The sequence below is a fragment of the Scyliorhinus canicula genome, chromosome 1, assembly GCF_902713615.1.
Source record: "Scyliorhinus canicula chromosome 1, sScyCan1.1, whole genome shotgun sequence".
NCBI lineage: Eukaryota > Metazoa > Chordata > Chondrichthyes > Carcharhiniformes > Scyliorhinidae > Scyliorhinus > Scyliorhinus canicula.
In genome coordinates, this window is record NC_052146.1 from 1,405,876 (window position 1) to 1,425,458 (window position 19,583).

Consider the following 19,583-nt stretch of genomic DNA (forward strand, 5'->3'; position numbering starts at 1 on the left):
AGGAAGGGTTAATGCAGTTAAATTGCATTCTTATCCCCAAAGTGGCCCCAATCCAGCCCACACTCCAAGTCAATGGTCACCATCCTGGACGTGGGAGGAGATTCAGAAGCCGCCGTCTCCATTATAGGGGAACATTCAGGCATCTCCAAGTGGGCATTCTGTCCCTGGGCTTGCGGGATACCAAGACCAGGTTGGCCACATACACAGAGGAGCAATTACGCATTGTAGGAACCACCGTAACTCCAGTCACACATGGGCAACAGACTCCCCTTAATAATAGTACAAGGGCCAGAAGCCATCCTTCTGAGAAGAGACTGGCTGCAAAATGTGGAGTCATAGGAAAGTATCCTGAGGTGTTCCAGGAAGGTGTCAGGAAACTCAAAGGTGCTAGGCAAAAATTAATGTAGATCAGGAGGCCCTGCCCAAGTACGTCAGGGCACGGCCGGTTCTGTATGCACAATTCGCCAAAGCAGAGGCCAAATTGGAGTGACATGAGAACCTTGCATCATACGGCCAGTACAATTCGCAGAATGGGTTGCACCAGTAGTCCCAGTATTGAAGGCTGATAAGTCAGTCCGCCTTTGCGGTGGCTATAAGATGACAGTCAACAGAACCTCCTGCCTAGACTAGTACCCCATGCCTCGGATTGAATACTGTAGAAGGGACTTTAGTATGCGGATTAGTTGCCTGCTTAAGGGTATTCATTTTAACCAGCTGCTTGACTATATTTCATCAAAATAGGCACTTGGTAAAGTATGATGGATATTTAGCTTTATTTGAGAAAAGTGTTCTGTATGAAATAGTCAGAAGGTCATACAATTTAAACAAGCGTACAGCTGCACATTGATTTGCTGACAACATGATTTTATGTTACTTAGGCAAGGCACCCAAGGTTTATTATTAAAACATGACTCCGGCTTGCTTGTTTTTCTGTCTCTCTCTGATCGAAAACAGTGCTTTTTGTCCCAGATATTGCTTACTGTATGATATAAATATTTACTTTTACCTCTATAATAAAGGGCATTTGGAATGACGTTCCTCCATCCAGCGCTCCGCGAACTTCGTGCTCAAATAAAAGACCTTTGGCGAAAACTCGAAGTGCTGACTTATGATTTCCTCGACAAAGACCTATATTTGAATCTGACTGGAGGCCACACATTCACAAAGTTGGATGTGAGCCATGTACACCTCCAGCTTGATGCAGCATCCAGAAAATACGTCACCATTAATACCCAAAAGGAATTATACGAGTATACACACCGACGTTTTGGAGTATCATTGGCGGTGCTATTTTCCAGAGGGTGATGGAAAACATCCTTCAAGGATTGTCCAGAGTGGCAGTTTATCTGAACGACGTATTAATTTCAGGAGCCACCGAGAAGGAACACCTGGAAAATTTGGAGGACGTCTGGCTGATTTAGCTCAGTGGGCTAAACAGCTGGCTTGTAACGCAAAACAAGACCAGCAGCACGAGTTCAATTCCCGTACCAGCCTCCCCGAACAGGCGCTGGAATGTGGTGACTAGGGGCTTTTCACAGTAACTTCATTGAAGCCTACTCGTGACAATAAGCGATTATTATTATTATTATTGTGATTCTCCGACGCAGGCATCCGACTTAACAGAGAAAAGCGAGATAATGTACCTCAGGTACCGTGTCGACAATACAGCCTACGGCACATTGAAGACGAGATAAAGACCATAAAAGGAGCTCTGACACCAAGAAACACAATTAAACCAAAGTCGTTCCTCGGCCACATAAATGATTACAGGAAATATAAACCTAATCTCAGCACCGTTCTGACAGACCTGCACGCACTGTCAAAAACACAATCAGAAATGGTCATGGCAAACATCACAAGACAAAGCTTTTGCGAGGGTGAAGAAGCAACTGCCTTCATCAAACATATTGGCAAATTGTGGCCTTCAAGACCACTCATATTAACGTACAATGCCCCTGCTAATGTAGTAGGAGCCGTACTATCTCACCAATAGGACAATGGAACCGAGCAGCCAATCGTGAATACACACAGGACCCTGGCAGATGCACAGATTGGTGGTAAAGACGTTTCATCAGGGCAGCATGGTGGCGTAGTGGTTAGCACCCCAATAGTCCTCTCCACACTGTCCAGATGGAGCATGACTCCTGTTCCCTCTCTCCTCTGCCTCTGTTCTTGGGTGTGGGGTCACGAGCCACTTTTTCAAGGGATAGTCCTTGTCACGCAAGAGCCATCCATCCAATCATGCAGGAGCCATAGACAGCACTGTGAATGCTGCAGGTTGTAAGCATCGTGTCAGCTGTAATGATAACGGCCACAAACCTGGAGAATAGACCATCTGCACCTTCACTGAGCGAAAGCTCCCAGCTCGCCTGCTAGCCGTGTTAGTGCAATCTTTTATACACTGGGTATGGGGGAACTCAGCCATCGCTGCAAAGCCTCTGCCTCTCTCCACTTGGCTGGCTTCATCCACCTGGCAGTGGGTAAATTTGTCAGCAATGTCTGAATCATGTGTTGACATGTCAAATACCACGTAGAGGAAGCACTGAGGGTGGCGAGGGCGCAGAATATGTCACCAAGAATGGTTCAGTAGTAACACCACAGACCGAGCTGGCCGGGGCCTAAAGGACAATAGCTGCTAGACTGGGACTGCAGCAGGTGGTGAGGGAACCAACAAGAGGGAAAAACATACTTCACCTCATCCTCACCAATCTGCCTGCTGCAGATGTATCTGTCCATGGCAGTATCGGTAGGAGTGACCACCGCACAGTCCTTATGGAGACAAAGTCCCGTCTCCACATTGAGGATTCCCTCCATCATGGAATAGACTTCGAACAGATCTAGCAACTCAAGACTGGGCATCCATGAGGCGCTGTGAGCCATCAGCAGCAGCAGAATTGTATTCAACCACAATCTGCAACCACATGGCCCAGCATATCCCCCACTCGACCATTACCACCCAGCCAGGGGATCAACCCTGGGTCAATGGAGAGTACAGGAGAGCCTGCCAGGAGCAACATCAAGCAGACCGAAAAATGAGGTGTCAGCCTGGTGAAGCTACAACACAGGACTACTGTGAGCCAAACAGCATAAGCTGCAAGTAATAGACAGAGCTACGGGATTCCACAATGAATGGTGGTGGACAATGAAAGCTGGGCAGCAGCAGCAATGCCAGGGTGGCTGCAGGGGCTGGCAAGGGCACCTCCAGCGGTGGCAGAATGTCCATCTCAGTTTCCGAATCGGAGCTCGGCGATTCTTTGTCCGGCATCTCAGTATCCTCAGAAATCAGCGCTGAATCCTCGGTAACCCGCGGGCTGGGGATATTGGTGCTAACGGGTGGCCGGGGTAGCGGCGAAGACGAGGTGTCTGAATCAACAGCCGGTAGGACAGGGGATGTTGGTGCTAACGGGTGGCTGGGGTAGCGGCGAAGACGAGGTGTCTGAATCAACAGCCGGTAGGACAGGGGTATCCGGTTCCGGAGATGATCCACATGACAATTAGATTTGCGTCTTTTTGCCCATATTTGGTCAGAAACCAGGCGTGTTTTTGCCCGGGATCCTAGCGGCTGTAGAAGTCAACTGTTTCCTGACACACCCAATAGGTAAAGGTAGTTATTTAGGATAAATATTAAGCCCCAGTTTTACCTATTTTAAATTGAGGATTTCAACACTCTCATCAACCTCAGGTCATCTCAAAAGATAACAGTTTACAAAACAGCATAAAAGCAGCATAATTCACTTTACTAGATTAAAACAGACACTTTAACTGATTTAATGAATACATTTTTCAAGACAGTGTCCAAGGACATAGCAACAGCCATAGCAACAGCATTGCACAACAAGGTAACATAAAGGCTCTATTGTTATAACAGCTAAGCCAGTTTGGACTGGCCTTGATAACAGCACAATATCGCATTCTTTAACATACACAAGTATGCAGATACAAAACAATTAGAACTAATGTTGCATATTAAAGATGGACGGCTTGCCGTCAAATCCGATGTGTTTGAGTCTAACCCAAACCAATTAGGATTATATTGGGGTGTGATTAGATGGCTTAAGACAGATGTGAAACAGTATAGCTGTAAAGTTTAATTCAGCCATTTTTAGCTGGGGCTGGAGCTGGATCATTAGCTGGATTTCCCTCTCTCTTTTTCATGAATCATCTATACTTTGATTCGAGCTATTCACTGTCTCCCTGTATTCATATTTCATTTTCAGACTTTGACTTTTAAAGTTATTGTCGAGCTGTTTGCCTAAGCAAGAAGATAGTTTTTGTGATTCTTTGAAAGCTTCAAATTGTCTATGAATTGGCTTTTAAATGACTTTCAAATTGTAATCAATAGCGACAAATAAGCAATTCCTATTTGCACCTGAGAAGTTTTAACTTAAATTTCGACTGAGTTCCAGTAATCGCAAAGTGCTGCTGAAACCAAATGTTTAAATCCATCAGCAGCCATTCACCGAAACTTCGGACATGTACTGTGTTTCCCGGTGACCTGTGGTGACCTGTGTCAGCCTCGGCTCGGTACTGCGCGCTGTAAACCTTTCCACCAATATCTGGAAGAAGGAGCCTCAAATGGGTGTGGAGGCCCACAAAGTCTATATGGAGGCGAGACCACGAACGGCCTGGCCATTCCCACGGGTGGGACAGGGCTGCAGGAGGCAACCTCTGGTGTGCCGGACACTGGACACAGCACTGGGCCACCCGCTCGATGTCCGCATCGATGCCGTGCCACCAACTTCAACTTAACACTTTAATCTTGGACGCACCAGGGTGTCCATTGTGGAGGTCCGTCAGGAACGGGCCACGTCCATGTTCAGGGACCACCATGTGGGCCCCCCGAACGAGCTGCCAGCCTCTATGCTGTGCTCCTGCATCTTTGTGGCATCGGCCTTTCGGCTTAACGCGTCGGCGTGGGGAATCTTGGTCCCGGAGCGGTGCTCTAACACATTGTCATACGCTGCCAGCAGCTGGAGGTGGCCGGAAGCAATAGGAGGGGAATCTCCCAATCCTCCTTGAAGGGCCCTAGGGGAGCTTGTGGTCCATGGGAACAGTGAAGCGACGCCCGTAGAAATATTGATGGAATTTCTTGACCCCGAATATGACAGCTGAACGCCCCATCTCGATCTGGGTCGGGTAATGTTCTTGAGGTGATGGGACATTTGTCCATTCCATTGGCCAGCACAGACCCGACGCCGTGCGGAGGTCAACAGGATTGGCCGGGATGGGTCAAACTGGGTTCGCAGTCTTGATGAGGAGAGTGGTTGTTTCGCCCGGACAAAAGCCGCCTGCTGCTCTCGGCCCCACTCCCAGTGTTGCCCCTTCGCGGAGGGGGCGTGACGGTGGTGGCCAAGTTTGGGAGGAATTTGTCATAGCAGTTTACCGTTCCCAGGAATGAACGGAGTTCCATTGGGCCACCTGGAACAGGAGCCTGCTAAATCGCTTCTCGTCCACCGGGTGGAAGCCATGGCAATCTACCTGCCGAGGTACATTACTTCGGTGGCGTTGAATACATATTTCTCTCACAGGTGGCGGACACTGGCATCCTCAAAACACTCCAGCACCTTGGCCAGTTTTTGTAGGTACTCCTTGTCGGACGAGCCCGTGATCAGAACGTTGTCGAGATAGATCGGGCGGGAAAGTGGAGCTGAGTCCACAAAAGATCAGCCATGGTCTCATTGAATGGCGGAGCAGGCTCGAGGGGCCAGATGGCCGACTCCTGCTCCTAGTTCTTATGAGATAGACCGCCACGCAGGGCAGGCCTCACAGGATGTTCTCCATTACTCACTGGAATATCGCTCGAGCGGAGGAAACAGCTAAGGGCTGGCAGGTGTATTCCAATAGCCCCCTGTGTGTTCACGGTTATGAAGGTCTGGACTCAGGGGACAGGACCAACTGGCAGTAAGCTGACTCATGTCGCGTTTTGAAAACGTGCGTCCTCCACTGAGATTCGTATAAAGGTCCTCGATCCGGGGAACCGGGTAATGGTTCAGTCGAGACACATGGTTGACCATCATTTTATGAGCGTACTGTTCCAACCGGTTCCATGACTAGGATGACCAGCGCCGCCCAATCAGAGCTGACCGGGAGTATGATGCCCAAGTTATCCATCGGTCCAACTCAGCGTCCACCTCGGGCCAGATGTAGCGTAGTCGAACCATGGGGTTCACATTTATTCGAGCCATGGCTCCTTTTGTGGAGCACAAACCATCCTGGAAGACCGATGGAAGCCTCGCCAGAACTCCCTCAAGGACATGTGGGTGCATGGGGCACACCCGCTGCCAATCTAACTGCAAGTGGCGTAGCCCCGACCAGCTTCAGCCACTCCAGGAGACCACCACCAGAGGAAGGTTTAGGGTCAGTGATAGAAGGCCAGACCAGATGGGGTTGAATGTACAGTGACTGACTAGTGACAGTGCTGCCCCAGTGTCGAATGCCACGCAGATTGGGTGTCCATTAATCCACAAGGAGATCTGCATGGTGCTACACCTGGTGCAGCCGCACAGTGTAATACCGCATGGTGCTACACCTGGTGCAGCCGCACAGTGTAACACCGCATGGTGCTACACCTGGTGCAGCCGCACAGTGTAATACCGCATGGTGCTACACCTGGTGCAGCCGCACAGTGTAACACCGCATGGTGCTACACCTGGTGCAGCCGCACAGTATAACACCGCATGGTGCTACACCTGGTGCAGCCGCACAGTGTAACACCGCATGGTGCTACACCTGGTGCAGCCGCACAGTGTAATACCGCATGGTGCTACACCTGGTGCAGCCGCACAGTGTAACACCGCATGGTGCTACACCTGGTGCAGCCGCACAGTGTAATACCGCATGGTGCTACACCTGGTGCAGCCGCACAGTATAACACCGCATGGTGCTACACCTGGTGCAGCCGCACAGTATAACACCGCATGGTGCTACACCTGGTGCAGCCGCACAGTGTAACACCGCATGGTGCTACACCTGGTGCAGCCGCACAGTGTAATACCGCATGGTGCTACACCTGGTGCAGCCGCACAGTGTAACACCGCATGGTGCTACACCTGGTGCAGCCGCACAGTGTAACACCGCATGGTGCTACACCTGGTGCAGCCGCACAGTGTAATACCGCATGGTGCTACACCTGGTGCAGCCGCACAGTGTAACACCGCATGGTGCTACACCTGGTGCAGCCGCACAGTGTAACACCTCAGGGCTGGTGGAAAGCTACATACAGGTTGTCATTAAAGTTACAGAGAAGGTTACAAATTTAGACGATCAGGCACCTTGATCTGTCGTTGAGAGCGCCGCAGTGCTGGTGGCGACTCAGGCGTCAGCTTGGTCTTCGGTGACTCCGGGAGCGTGTCAAAATCCTCTTCATCCCCGGGTGGGACCAAGGGGAGGATGGATTGTCCTGGAGCGGGGGCTGCGGTGGGGTGCGCTGGGGGGAGGGAGGGTGGCGCCAGGGCAGAGGGGTGTGTGTGTGGAACCAGCTGGTGCCAGGTCCCTGAGGGAGACTGTGTCTTGGCGGCCATCGGGGTACACTACGTAGGTGTGCTGCGGGTTCGAGTGGAGAAGCTGTACCCTCTCAACCAACGGGTCCGCATTGTGGAGCCGCACGTGCTTACGGAGGAGAACGGGTCCTGGAGCTGCCAGCCACGTTGGGAGCAAATCCCCGGAGGTGGACTTCCTGGAGAAAGCAGTGAGACGCTCATGGGGGGTTTCTTTAGTCGCCGTGACCAGGAGCGACCGAATGGAGTGAAGGGCGTCAGGGAGAACCTCCTGCCAGCGGGAGGCCGGGAGATTTCTGGACTGCAGGGCCAGCTGGACTGCCTTCCAGACCGTCCCATTCTCCCGCTCCAGCCTGTTCTGTGCTGTACTGTTCTATGTTCTATGGAGTGTCACAGCACTGACTGGGCATCCTGGAGTGTTACAGCACTGACTGGGCCATCCTGGAGTGTAACAGCACTGACTGGGCCATCCTGGAGTGTTACAGCACTGACTGGACCATCCTGGAGTGTTACAGCACTGACTGGGCATCCTGGAGTGTTACAGCACTGACTGGGCCATCCTGGAGTGTTACAGCACTGACTGGGCCATCCTGGAGTGTTACAGCACTCATTGGGGCATCCTGGAGTGTTACAGCACTGACTGGGGCATCCTGGAGTGTTACAGCACTGACTGGGCCATCCTGGAATGTTACAGCACTGACTGGGCATCCTGGAGTATTACAGCACTGACTGGGCCATCCTGGAGTGTTACAGCACTCACTGGGCATCCTGGAGTGTTACAGCACTGACTGGGCCATCCTGGAGTGTTACAGCACTCACTGGGCATCCTGGAGTGTTACAGCACTGACTGGGCCATCCTGGAGTGTTACAGCACTGACTGGGCATCCTGGAGTGTTACAGCACTGACTGGGCCATCCTGGAGTATTACAGCACTGACTGGGCATCCTGGAGTGTTACAGCACTGACTGGGCATCCTGGAGTGTTACAGCACTGACTGGGCATCCTGGAATGTTACAGCACTGACTGGGCCATCCTGGAGTGTTACAGCACTGACTGGGCCATCCTGGAATGTTACAGCACTGACTGGGCCATCCTGGAGTGTTACAGCACTGACTGGGCATCCTGGAGTGTTACAGCACTGACTGGGCCATCCTGGAGTGTTACAGCACTGACTGGGGCATCCTGGAGTGTTACAGCACTCACTGGGCATCCTGGAGTGTTACAGCACTCACTGGGCATCCTGGAGTGTTACAGCACTGACTGGGGCATCCTGGAGTGTTACAGCACTGACTGGGCCATCCTGGAGTGTTACAGCACTGACTGGGCCATCCTGGAGTGTTACAGCACTGACTGGGCATCCTGGAGTATTACAGCACTGACTGGGCCATCCTGGAGTATTACAGCACTGACTGGGCATCCTGGAGTATTACAGCACTGACTGGGCCATCCTGGAATGTTACAGCACTGACTGGGCATCCTGGAGTATTACAGCACTGACTGGGCCATCCTGGAGTATTACAGCACTGACTGGGCATCCTGGAGTATTACAGCACTGACTGGGCCATCCTGGAGTGTTACAGCACTGACTGGGCATCCTGGAGTGTTACAGCACTGACTGGGGCATCCTGGAGTGTTACAGCACTGACTGGGCCATCCTGGAGTGTTACAGCACTGACTGGGCCATCCTGGAGTATTACAGCACTCACTGGGCCATCCTGGAGTGTTACAGCACTGACTGGGCATCCTGGAGTATTACAGCACTGACTGGGCCATCCTGGAGTGTTACAGCACTGACTGGGCCATCCTGGAGTGTTACAGCACTGACTGGGCATCCTGGAGTATTACAGCACTGACTGGGCATCCTGGAGTGTTACAGCACTGACTGAGCCATCCTGGAGTGTTACAGCACTGACTGGGCCATCCTGGAGTGTTACAGCACTGACTGGGCATCCTGGAGTGTTACAGCACTGACTGAGCCATCCTGGAATGTTACAGCACTGACTGGGCATCCTGGAGTGTTACAGCACTGACTGGGCATCCTGGAGTGTTACAGCACTCACTGGGCCATCCTGGAGTGTTACAGCACTGACTGGGCCATCCTGGAGTGTTACAGCACTGACTGGGCCATCCTGGAGTATTACAGCACTGACTGAGCCATCCTGGAGTGTTACAGCACTGACTGGGCATCCTGGAGTGTTACAGCACTGACTGGGCATCCTGGAGTGTTACAGCACTGACTGGGCCATCCTGGAGTGTTACAGCACTGACTGGCCATCCTGGAATGTTACAGCACTGACTGGGCATCCTGGAGTGTTACAGCACTGACTGGGGCATCCTGGAGTGTTACAGCACTGACTGGGGCATCCTGGAGTATTACAGCACTGACTGGGCCATCCTGGAGTATTACAGCACTGACTGGGCATCCTGGAGTATTACAGCACTCACTGGGCCATCCTGGAGTGTTACAGCACTGACTGGGGCATCCTGGAGTGTTACAGCACTGACTGGGCCATCCTGGAGTGTTACAGCACTGACTGGGCATCCTGGAGTATTACAGCACTCACTGGGCCATCCTGGAGTGTTACAGCACTGACTGGGGCATCCTGGAGTGTTACAGCACTGACTGGGCCATCCTGGAGTGTTACAGCACTGACTGGGCATCCTGGAGTATTACAGCACTCACTGGGCCATCCTGGAGTGTTACAGCACTGACTGGGGCATCCTGGAGTGTTACAGCACTGACTGGGCCATCCTGGAGTGTTACAGCACTGACTGGGCCATCCTGGAGTGTTACAGCACTGACTGGGGCATCCTGGAGTGTTACAGCACTGACTGGGCCATCCTGGAGTGTTACAGCACTGACTGGGCATCCTGGAGTATTACAGCACTGACTGGGCCATCCTGGAGTGTTACAGCACTGACTGGGCATCCTGGAGTATTACAGCACTGACTGGGCCATCCTGGAGTGTTACAGCACTGACTGGGCATCCTGGAGTGTTACAGCACTGACGGGGCATCCTGGAGTGTTACAGCACTGACTGGGCCATCCTGGAGTGTTACAGCACTGACTGGGCCATCCTGGAGTGTTACAGCACTGACTGGGCCATCCTGGAGTGTTACAGCACTCACTGGGCATCCTGGAGTGTTACAGCACTGACTGGGCATCCTGGAGTATTACAGCACTGACTGGGCATCCTGGAGTATTACAGCACTGACTGGGCCATCCTGGAGTGTTACAGCACTGACTGGGCCATCCTGGAGTATTACAGCACTGACTGGGCATCCTGGAGTGTTACAGCACTGACTGGGCCATCCTGGAGTGTTACAGCACTCACTGGGCATCCTGGAGTGTTACAGCACTGACTGGGCATCCTGGAGTGTTACAGCACTGACTGGGCATCCTGGAGTGTTACAGCACTGACTGGGCCATCCTGGAGTGTTACAGCACTGACTGGGCATCCTGGAGTGTTACAGCACTGACTGGGCATCCTGGAGTGTTACAGCACTGACTGGGCATCCTGGAGTATTACAGCACTGACTGGGCATCCTGGAGTGTTACAGCACTCACTGGGCCATCCTGGAGTGTTCCAGCACTCACTGAGGCTACCTGACCTTTCACGTCTGCAACTCTTTGAAAGAGCTATCTGATTAATTGTATGCCATATCCATATAAGTTTTTATTTCATGAATTTATTCAGTTCCAATGTGATCTTGAATCTGCTTCCACCACCCATTTGTTCAACGTGTTTCAGGTCGTGAAAATCATTGCATAAAAATCGGTTATTTCATCGCCCCTCTCGTTCTTTTCCCGCCTAGGTTTCTGGTGAGTGAGTCTGTTCCGCTTCCTGACACTAACACTTTCTTCCTATTTATTCCTATTTATTCAATGAAGCTCCTCATGGTTTGGGGCACATTTACCACCCATTTTACAGAATTATTTAACACACATGTACCAAGTCTTTTTATGTAATCTTAGCACAGTCTCATTGAGCGACTTTGTGAACAATGTTAATCAAAATATCTGCGATAATATGAGCATGGTGTAATTTTTGAATTGCCAACACAGTTTTTAAAAACACACAATCGAAAGGAATATACTAGTGAAAACCTTTACCTGTATTGGCAATAAAACATAATGGTTGTCCGCAAGTGACTGTTCTACTGCGTCATTGAAATCTGGGTAACGGACACGAGGGCAGTCCAGGCCAGGAAATAAGTCAGAGATGAGGCCCAAGAAGAGGGGTACATCCTCAAAGACAAACTTTGGAAGGTTCATGTCTCTCAATGCTCTCATCAATACCACATCCTAGCAAATCAAATTAAGTGAATATTTTGATTACTTCAACATGATTTTAAGCATGCTTGAAACAATTGTGAAATTGTGACACTGAAAAAACACTTAAATGTTGACAAAGTTCAGCTTGTGCCTTAGCCAGTTCCAAGTTATAAACACACTGAGATGGGCTGTAATTTCTGGTTTCTCTAATGGAAAATCCATAGCCTCCCCTATTAATGTAATTGTTTTTTCAATCCCTTCATTCACAAGGCTGGAGTTGGAATGAAGTGGTCTCTAGTCGCCGATTCAGTGTGGGAGAAATTGCAGAATTAGTAGCAGGTAATTGCTTCATTGACAGCAACTGTCCTGAAAATCGGACTTTGGGTCTAACATTGATTCTCTGCTTCAGTGAAGAAAGATGCCCATCCTGCAGTCAGTGTGGAAGTTTGGCATTAAACACAGGACGTCAGACACTTGCTCCTTGGAAAAAGCTGAATCAGGAGTCACTCATCCCTGATACAATCTGTGGATAAAGAGCTCCGAGCTTACACAGGAGAGGGCGCTGCAGGTCAGGAAGGACCAATGCCTATTCCTAAAACCTTCAGTCCAATTCCCAAGGAGATAGATGACCAGTTTCTTTTTGTTCTGGTGCATCTTATATTAGACTTGCTTTGGAATAACGATTTTGGACTGACTCTCTCACTTCGTTATGGGATGCCCACATCTTTGCCAATTGACATAACTAATTCATTCATTCAGGTTTGTTCTAATTGTATTTCTCTCTTATACATTTATCATTTGTAAATGTTATATTTTACACAAGTTAATCTCCTTGAAGCTAATTAACCAACTCCAGCCAAACCCCAATGGTTACTTTCAGTTGTTTGGTGACAGAATTGGAGTATTGCTGAAAATAAAGACCATCTGTCAAAGCTTTTCATCTTGCACTCACCAGAGCAGTTTGGAAGAATATCAATTTTAAGGGGAAGAACAATTTATGCTGAATAAGAGAGTGCTGATTGGTTGGCAAGTAGACTCTGATTGGTAAAGGTGTTGCCATAGAAAATGCGCCAAGGAACAATGAACTGCCAAGCTTTCGTTTAAAGTGTTTTTTCGCAATACTTGTTACTTACCTCGGACTAATCCCTTCAATCTTCGACCTGCTTCCAGTTGCAAAGCTAGTTTCTAATCCAAATACCAAATTAGCCACAGACACCATAAAGCTTAACACCTTATTTACCTCACTGATATCAGGAGACCCTCTCTTCAATTCACCAGCCATGACAAGTACAGATTTCAGAGCGCGAAGTCCAAAATCATAATGATGTTGTTTAGAAAGCTGTTCCTTTCCTAGTTTGTAAAGAACTGTCATCTTCTTTGCAAGGATCTACAGGATTCAAGAAAAACAATGTGAAATATTGAAGAAACAGAGTCAGAGCAGAGTATTCCCAGTTAAAATCTATAATATACAAGGAAAATACTTGCTTGCCACTATTAATTTTTTAATGATCATTTTCATATCATTGGCAACTTTAATCAAGCATTCTATTTATACAGGCAGGCTTCTGACCAATAACTATTAAAGTGTACAATAAGAAATCTTACAACACCAGGTTAAAGTCCAACAGGTTTGTTTCAAACACTAGCTTTCGGAGCACTGCTCCTTCCTCGGGTGAATGAAGTGGTCTGTTCCAGAAACATACATATAGACAAATTCAAAGCTGCCAGACAATGCTTAGAATGCGAGCATTTGCTGGTAATCAAGTCTTTACAGATCCAGAGAGAGGGGTAACCCCAGGTTAAAGAGGTGTGAATTGTCTTAAGCCAGGACAGTTGGTAGGACTTCGCAAGCCCAGGCCAGATGGTGGGGGGTGAATGTAATGCGACATGAATCCCAAGTTCCGGTTGAGGCCGCACTCATGCGTGCGGAACTTGGTTATAAGTTTCTGCTCGCCGATTCTGCGTTGTCGCGCGTCCTGAAGGCCGCCTTGGAGAACACTTACCCGGAGATCAGAGGCTGAATGCCCTTGACTGCTGAAGTGTTCCCCGACTGGAAGGGAACATTCCTGCCTGGCGATTGTCACGCGATGTCCATTCAACGGGTAAGTGTTCTCCAAGGCGGCCTATGTCTGGATCTGTAAAGACTTAATTACCTGCAAATGCTCACATTCAAAGTATCGTCTTGCATCTTTGACTTTGTCTATATATATGTTTCTGGAACATACCTCTTCATTCACCTGAGGAAGGAGCTGCGCCACGAAAGCTAGTGTTTGAAACAAACCTGTTGGACTTTAACCTGGTGTTGTAAGACTTCTTACTGTGCTCACCCCAGTCCAACGCCGGCATCTCCACATCATATTAAAATACAGTTCACAATAAACAAACAAACTTGGTTTAGATTAACTACCAAATATCCGCAACCTTGTTTGTGATCAGACAGCCCACTGATCTACAATACGAGTGTTACACTATGTAATTCACTGCATTATGTAATACAACATGATTCCCAGTTGAGATGGATTGTATGAGCCTTTCTTGTTTATTTCCTTTGTTCCCATTTATTTTATTTTATTATCTTTGATCCGTGGACCCATAATCAGAATGTGCCTTTAAGCAGAAGATGTAAACTGAAGCAGCCTGCTTGTCAGGACACTGTGTTCCCAGGTTTTATATTTGGAGGCCAGACCTTTCAGTGCTGAGTGAATCTTAGGAACCAGTCTTGTAGGAAGTCCGTTTGATTGGCTAACTGCCAACCGGTGGGTTGGCCAGGGACAGTATCCTGCCTGACAACAGTCAGTGATTGGTTCTTACATGATGCTTTCTGAGGGAACTTGGCAGAAGTGTTTAGACTTTGGAAGGAGAAAGAACGCACTCTCCCTCTCTCTCTTGCTTGCTGAAGTGAGAGAACTGCTTTATTGTTCTAAAACAGAGAGAGTGCCTGGCACATCTTTGCTGTCAACTTGAAATGATCCAGAATCCACAGAGAAAGTCGACAACCTTGTCGGAGAAAACCGTCTCAAGGGTAGAAGGGAGAAGTACCAAAATTAAAATCTGAACTTCAGAAAGACATTAACTGGAAGTCATCCCCGTGCATCAATGTCCTTTATCCTTTTGTTTTATTCGTATTTTCTTTATCTTTCAACCACCTTTTCCCCTCTGTTGTTTGTCTGTCTGTGTATATATAGAGTCGGGGCCGTTAGAATTGGGGACGGTTGGGAAAGGGGTAAATTACAATTTCTGTCAGTTTAATTAGAATACTGCACATAATAAAAGGTTACTTGTGTTAAAGTTACAAACCCGGTGACGAGTTCATTGAGCTCAGCCAAGAAACTCAGGTATTTTAAATAAAACCTAATTTCACCTGAATTGCGACTCTGAGTTAAGTAGGGCTGGAGTTGACCGTGCACCAGGCCAGGGTGTTGGGCTGGAGTTGACCGTGCACCAGGCCAGGGTGTTGGGCTGGAGTTGACCGTGCACCAGGCCAGGGTGTTGGGCTGGAGTTAACCGTGCACCAGGCCAGGGTGTTGGGCTGGAGTTGACCGTGCACCAGGCCAGGGTGTTGGGCTGGAGTTGACCGTGCACCAGGCCAGGGTGTTGGGCTGGAGTTGACCGTGCACCAGGCCAGGGTGTTGGGCTGGAGTTGACCGTGCACCAGGCCAGGGTGTTGGGCTGGAGTTGACCGTGCACCAGGCCAGGGTGTTGGGCTGGAGTTAACCGTGCACCAGGCCAGGGTGTTGGGCTGGAGTTGACCGTGCACCAGGCCAGGGTGTTGGGCTGGAGTTGACCGTGCACCAGGCCAGGATGTTGAGAGAGGATAAACCCAGAAACTTCAGACCAGCTACCTTAATGTGAGGCAGGGTTAAGTTGAGAAACAATAACCCACAACAAAATCAATTGGCACTGGGAATAACCTGGGTTGATAAATGAAAGTCAGCATGGACCTGTTGAAGGCGAGTCTTCTTTTGAGTTCTTTGGTAAAATAACAGAGGGCTGATGAAGATAATTCTGTTGATGTTGAGCATTGAACTATCAAAAAATGTTTCACCAAGTATCATAATAAACTTTTCAGCAAAATGGAAGCTCAGGGGATTAAAGGGGAATATACAGTGTGGCTGTTGCGAGTTTGAAATTGATTGAGCAACAGGAAGGAGAGAGTAGTGGTGAGTGATTGTTATTCAAACTGAATGGAAAAGGGTACGATGTGCTCCCCTGAAGGACCACTGCTATTTTTATATATAGTAATGACTTGGTTTTCAGTAATCAGGGCACAATTTCGAAGTTGGCAAATGACAGGAAACACGGAAATGTAGTAAACAGTGAGGTGGAGAATAATAGATTTCAGGACGATGTAGATAGACTGGATACACATGGCAGCAATGTGTGAAGTGATGTAATTTAGTAGTTCGAATGAGGGTCTCGCCAGCGATGCTCACATTGATGAAGGAATAATAACAATCCCAGCCTCACTGTTCCCTTCACACAATCCCAGCCCTGTTCAGTATTGCAGTGGGTAAAAGCCCCATTATGGTTATTATACATTTCTGGCACCTCACCGTAGTTTCTTTGCAAATCTGTTCCTCCACCTCGTTTCCACAAATTTACAGTTTATCAAATATACCAAGTAATGTCAAAGCTCCTTTATCATTTCTTAATTCCACCTAAGTAGATCTGTCTTACACAAAGAGTCATCCAGATATGATACATCTGTCCACAGCTGCTGTCAGACCTGCTGAGATCGCCCAGCATTGTCTGTGTTTGTTTCTGTCTTGCGCATCATCAGAATGTCTCTGAATGCAAGTCTTAGTGAAAGGCATCAAATAATACATGGTGGGTTACGCAGAGTAACACCCTTCTGGTTAGAATGCAGTATCTCTTCCTTTTTTAAAATAAATTTAGAGTACCCAATTCATTTTTTCAATAAAGGGACAATTTAGTGTGACCAATCTAACTACCCTGCACATCTTTGGGATGTGGGGGTGAGACCCACGCAAACACGGGGAGAATGTGCAAACTCCACACGGACAGTGGCCCAGAGCCGGCATCAAACATGGGACCTCGGCGCTGTGAGGGAGCAGTGTTAACCACTGCGCCACCGTGCTGCCCGGGCAATATTTCTTCTTAAGTGATAGCAGCAATGCTACGGAAAATATGCTCATAAAAATGAAGTGAAATGAAATGAAAATTGCTTATTGTCACGAGTAGGCTTCAATGAAGTTACTGTGAAAAGCCCCTAGTCGCCACATTCCGGCGCCTGTCCGTATCGGTTTCATGTCCTTTTTATTTTTGTTTCAACAAGGGCAGACCACCGATGACAAGTGTGTTGTTCCTCGTGGCTTAATAAAGCTCGTAGTCTCAAATGTGGAGAAGATGCTTTATTGTGAATTCGTTCTCTCTTCAGAGCTTAAGTTACAGCTACCTCAAATGCTGCCTGCCTGTGTCTGTGTCCTGCTACGAGTTCTGCCTTCCGTGAAGTGTGTCGTCACTTCCTGTCCCTGTGTATATATAGCTCCCCCGTGCTCCCTCTAGTGCTTGCTCAGTTGTATTGCATCTACTCAGATCTACGATCACCACAACAAGGTTCAACACCAACTTCAGTGCACCAGCACTGCCTTGCATCACCTAAGGAAGATAGTACTTGAAGATCAGCACTTCAAACCCGGCACCAAGCTCATGGTCGACAGAGGAGTAATGATACGCGCCCTTCTACAAGGTTCAGAGAAGTGGACTACATACAGCAGGCACCGCAACATTCCGGAGAAGTACCACCAGCACTGGTTCTGCAAGATCCTGCAAATCCATTGGCAGGATTGCTACACTAACGTCAATGTTTTCGTTCAGGCCAACATTCCCAGCATTGAAGCCACATTGCCACATGTCTGACAGGGGCAGCAGGGTAGCATAGTGGTTAGCATAAATGCCTCACAACTCCAGGGTCCCAGGTTCGATTCCCGGCTGGGTCACTGTCTGTGCGGAGTCTGCACGTTCTCCCTGTGTCTGTGTGGGTTTCCTCCGGGTGCTCCGGTTTCCTCCCACAGTCCAAAGATGTGCGGGTTAGGTGGATTGGCCATGCTAAATTGCCCATAGTGTCCTAAAAAGTAAGGTTAAGGGGGGGGGGGGGTTGTTGGGTTACGGGTATAGGGTGGATATGTGGGTTTGAGTAGGGTGATCATGGCTCGGCACAACATTGAGGGCCGAAGGGCCTGTTCTGTGCTGTACTGTTCTATGTTCTATGAGACTCCTGAAACAAGCGCTTCAACACGGAAGTGAGTCCCGGGAGGGCAGAGGAAACACTTCAAGGACACCCTGAAAACCTCCTTGAGAAAGGAAAACTGGGCTCTGTCCCAAGAGCACCCGAAGTGGAGGAAAATCATCTGGAGAGGAGCTGAATACCTTGATTTTCATGGCCAAAATGAAAAATGAAATGAAAATGAAAATCGCTTATTGTCACGAGTAGGCTTCAATGAAGTTACTGTGAAAAGCCCCTGGGCGGTATTCTCCGCTCCCGATAAAAATCGGGATGGGCGTCGTGAAATCGGCCGAGGTTCACGACGGCCTCGGGGCCCGGTCCCCGCACCTAATTCACCCCCACCCGGGGGGCTACGAGCGGGCCTCCATCTTTCCCGGCCGCGACCTCGTCGTGCCGGAAAAGATGCGCAAAACGGTGCATTTGTGATGTCATCCGCGCATGCGCGGGTTGCCGGTTCCAACTTCATCGCGCAGACGGAACGAACCCGTGCATGCGCGGTTGCCGTCTTTCTCCTCACCCGGCAAGACGTGGTGGCTTGATCTTGCCAGGCGGCGGAGGGGAAAGAGTGCGTCCTTTTTGGACGCTGGCCCGACGATCGGTGGGCACCGATCGCGGGCCTGTCCCCTCCCGAACACAGTCACGGTGCTCCCGTGCCAATCTGGTCCCTAGATGCCCTAAACGGGCATCTGGCGCCCGTTTCACGAATGCAGCGACCAGGTGTGATTGCTGGCGTGTTGAAACGGGCATGAAGGGCCGGCCGCTCGGCCCATCGGGCTTGGAGAATCGCCGGTCGCCGTGAAAACCGGCGAGCGGCGATTTTTCCGAGCCGGGTGGCGGGGGGGGGGGGGGGGGGGGGGGGGGGGGGGTCGCTGGGGGCGACAGGGGGGCGTGAAAAATGTCGGGAGGCCCTCCCACGATTCTCCCGCGCCACGTGGGGAGCGGAGAATTCCGCCCCCTAGTCGCCACATTCCGGCGCCTGTCCGGGGAGGCTGGTACGGGAATCGAACCGTGCTGCTGGCCTGCTTGGTCTGCTTTAAAAGCCAGCGATTTAGCCCAGTGAGCTAAACCAGCCCCTGAAATCAGAAACCAGAAATCAAGGTGATGCCAAGCGTTGACAGTGAAAGGAACATGTGGCATTTCCGGCCACCCCACCCATCCACTCCTCTAACCACCATCTTCCCCACCTGTAACAGAGACTGTGGGCGGAATTCTCCGGCCCCGGGAAAAATCGGGAGGGCCGTCGTGAACCCGGCTGAGTTTCACAACGGCCTCGAAGGCCGCTCCTCGCCCCCTATTCTCCCCACCCAGCGGGGCTAGGAGTGACGCTCCGTAACTCTCGACCGCCGGGCGGCGCGCCGAGAGTGACACGACGGCAACGCCTATGTGACGTCAGCCGCGCATTCGCAGGTTGGCTGGCTTCAACCCGTGCATGCGCGGCTGACGTCACGACGGCTGACAGCTCGAACCCGCGCATGTGCGGTGGTCGTCTTTCCCCTCAGCCGCCCCGCAAGACGTGGTGGATTGATCTTGCGGGGCGGCGGAAGGGAAATAGTGCGTCCGATTG

At 49.9% G+C, this 19,583-nt stretch overlaps 1 protein-coding gene across 1 annotated transcript in view; it reads right to left on the reverse strand.

The window, feature by feature from the left end:
• The window catches only part of LOC119977131 (dynein heavy chain 10, axonemal-like), a 552,876-nt gene that overhangs the window by 266,481 nt on the left and 266,812 nt on the right, over positions 1 to 19,583 (reverse strand). The window contains 2 exon segments of the mRNA XM_038817763.1: positions 11,611 to 11,802; positions 13,013 to 13,159. Of these exon segments, the coding sequence (XP_038673691.1) occupies positions 11,611 to 11,802; positions 13,013 to 13,159 (339 nt within the window).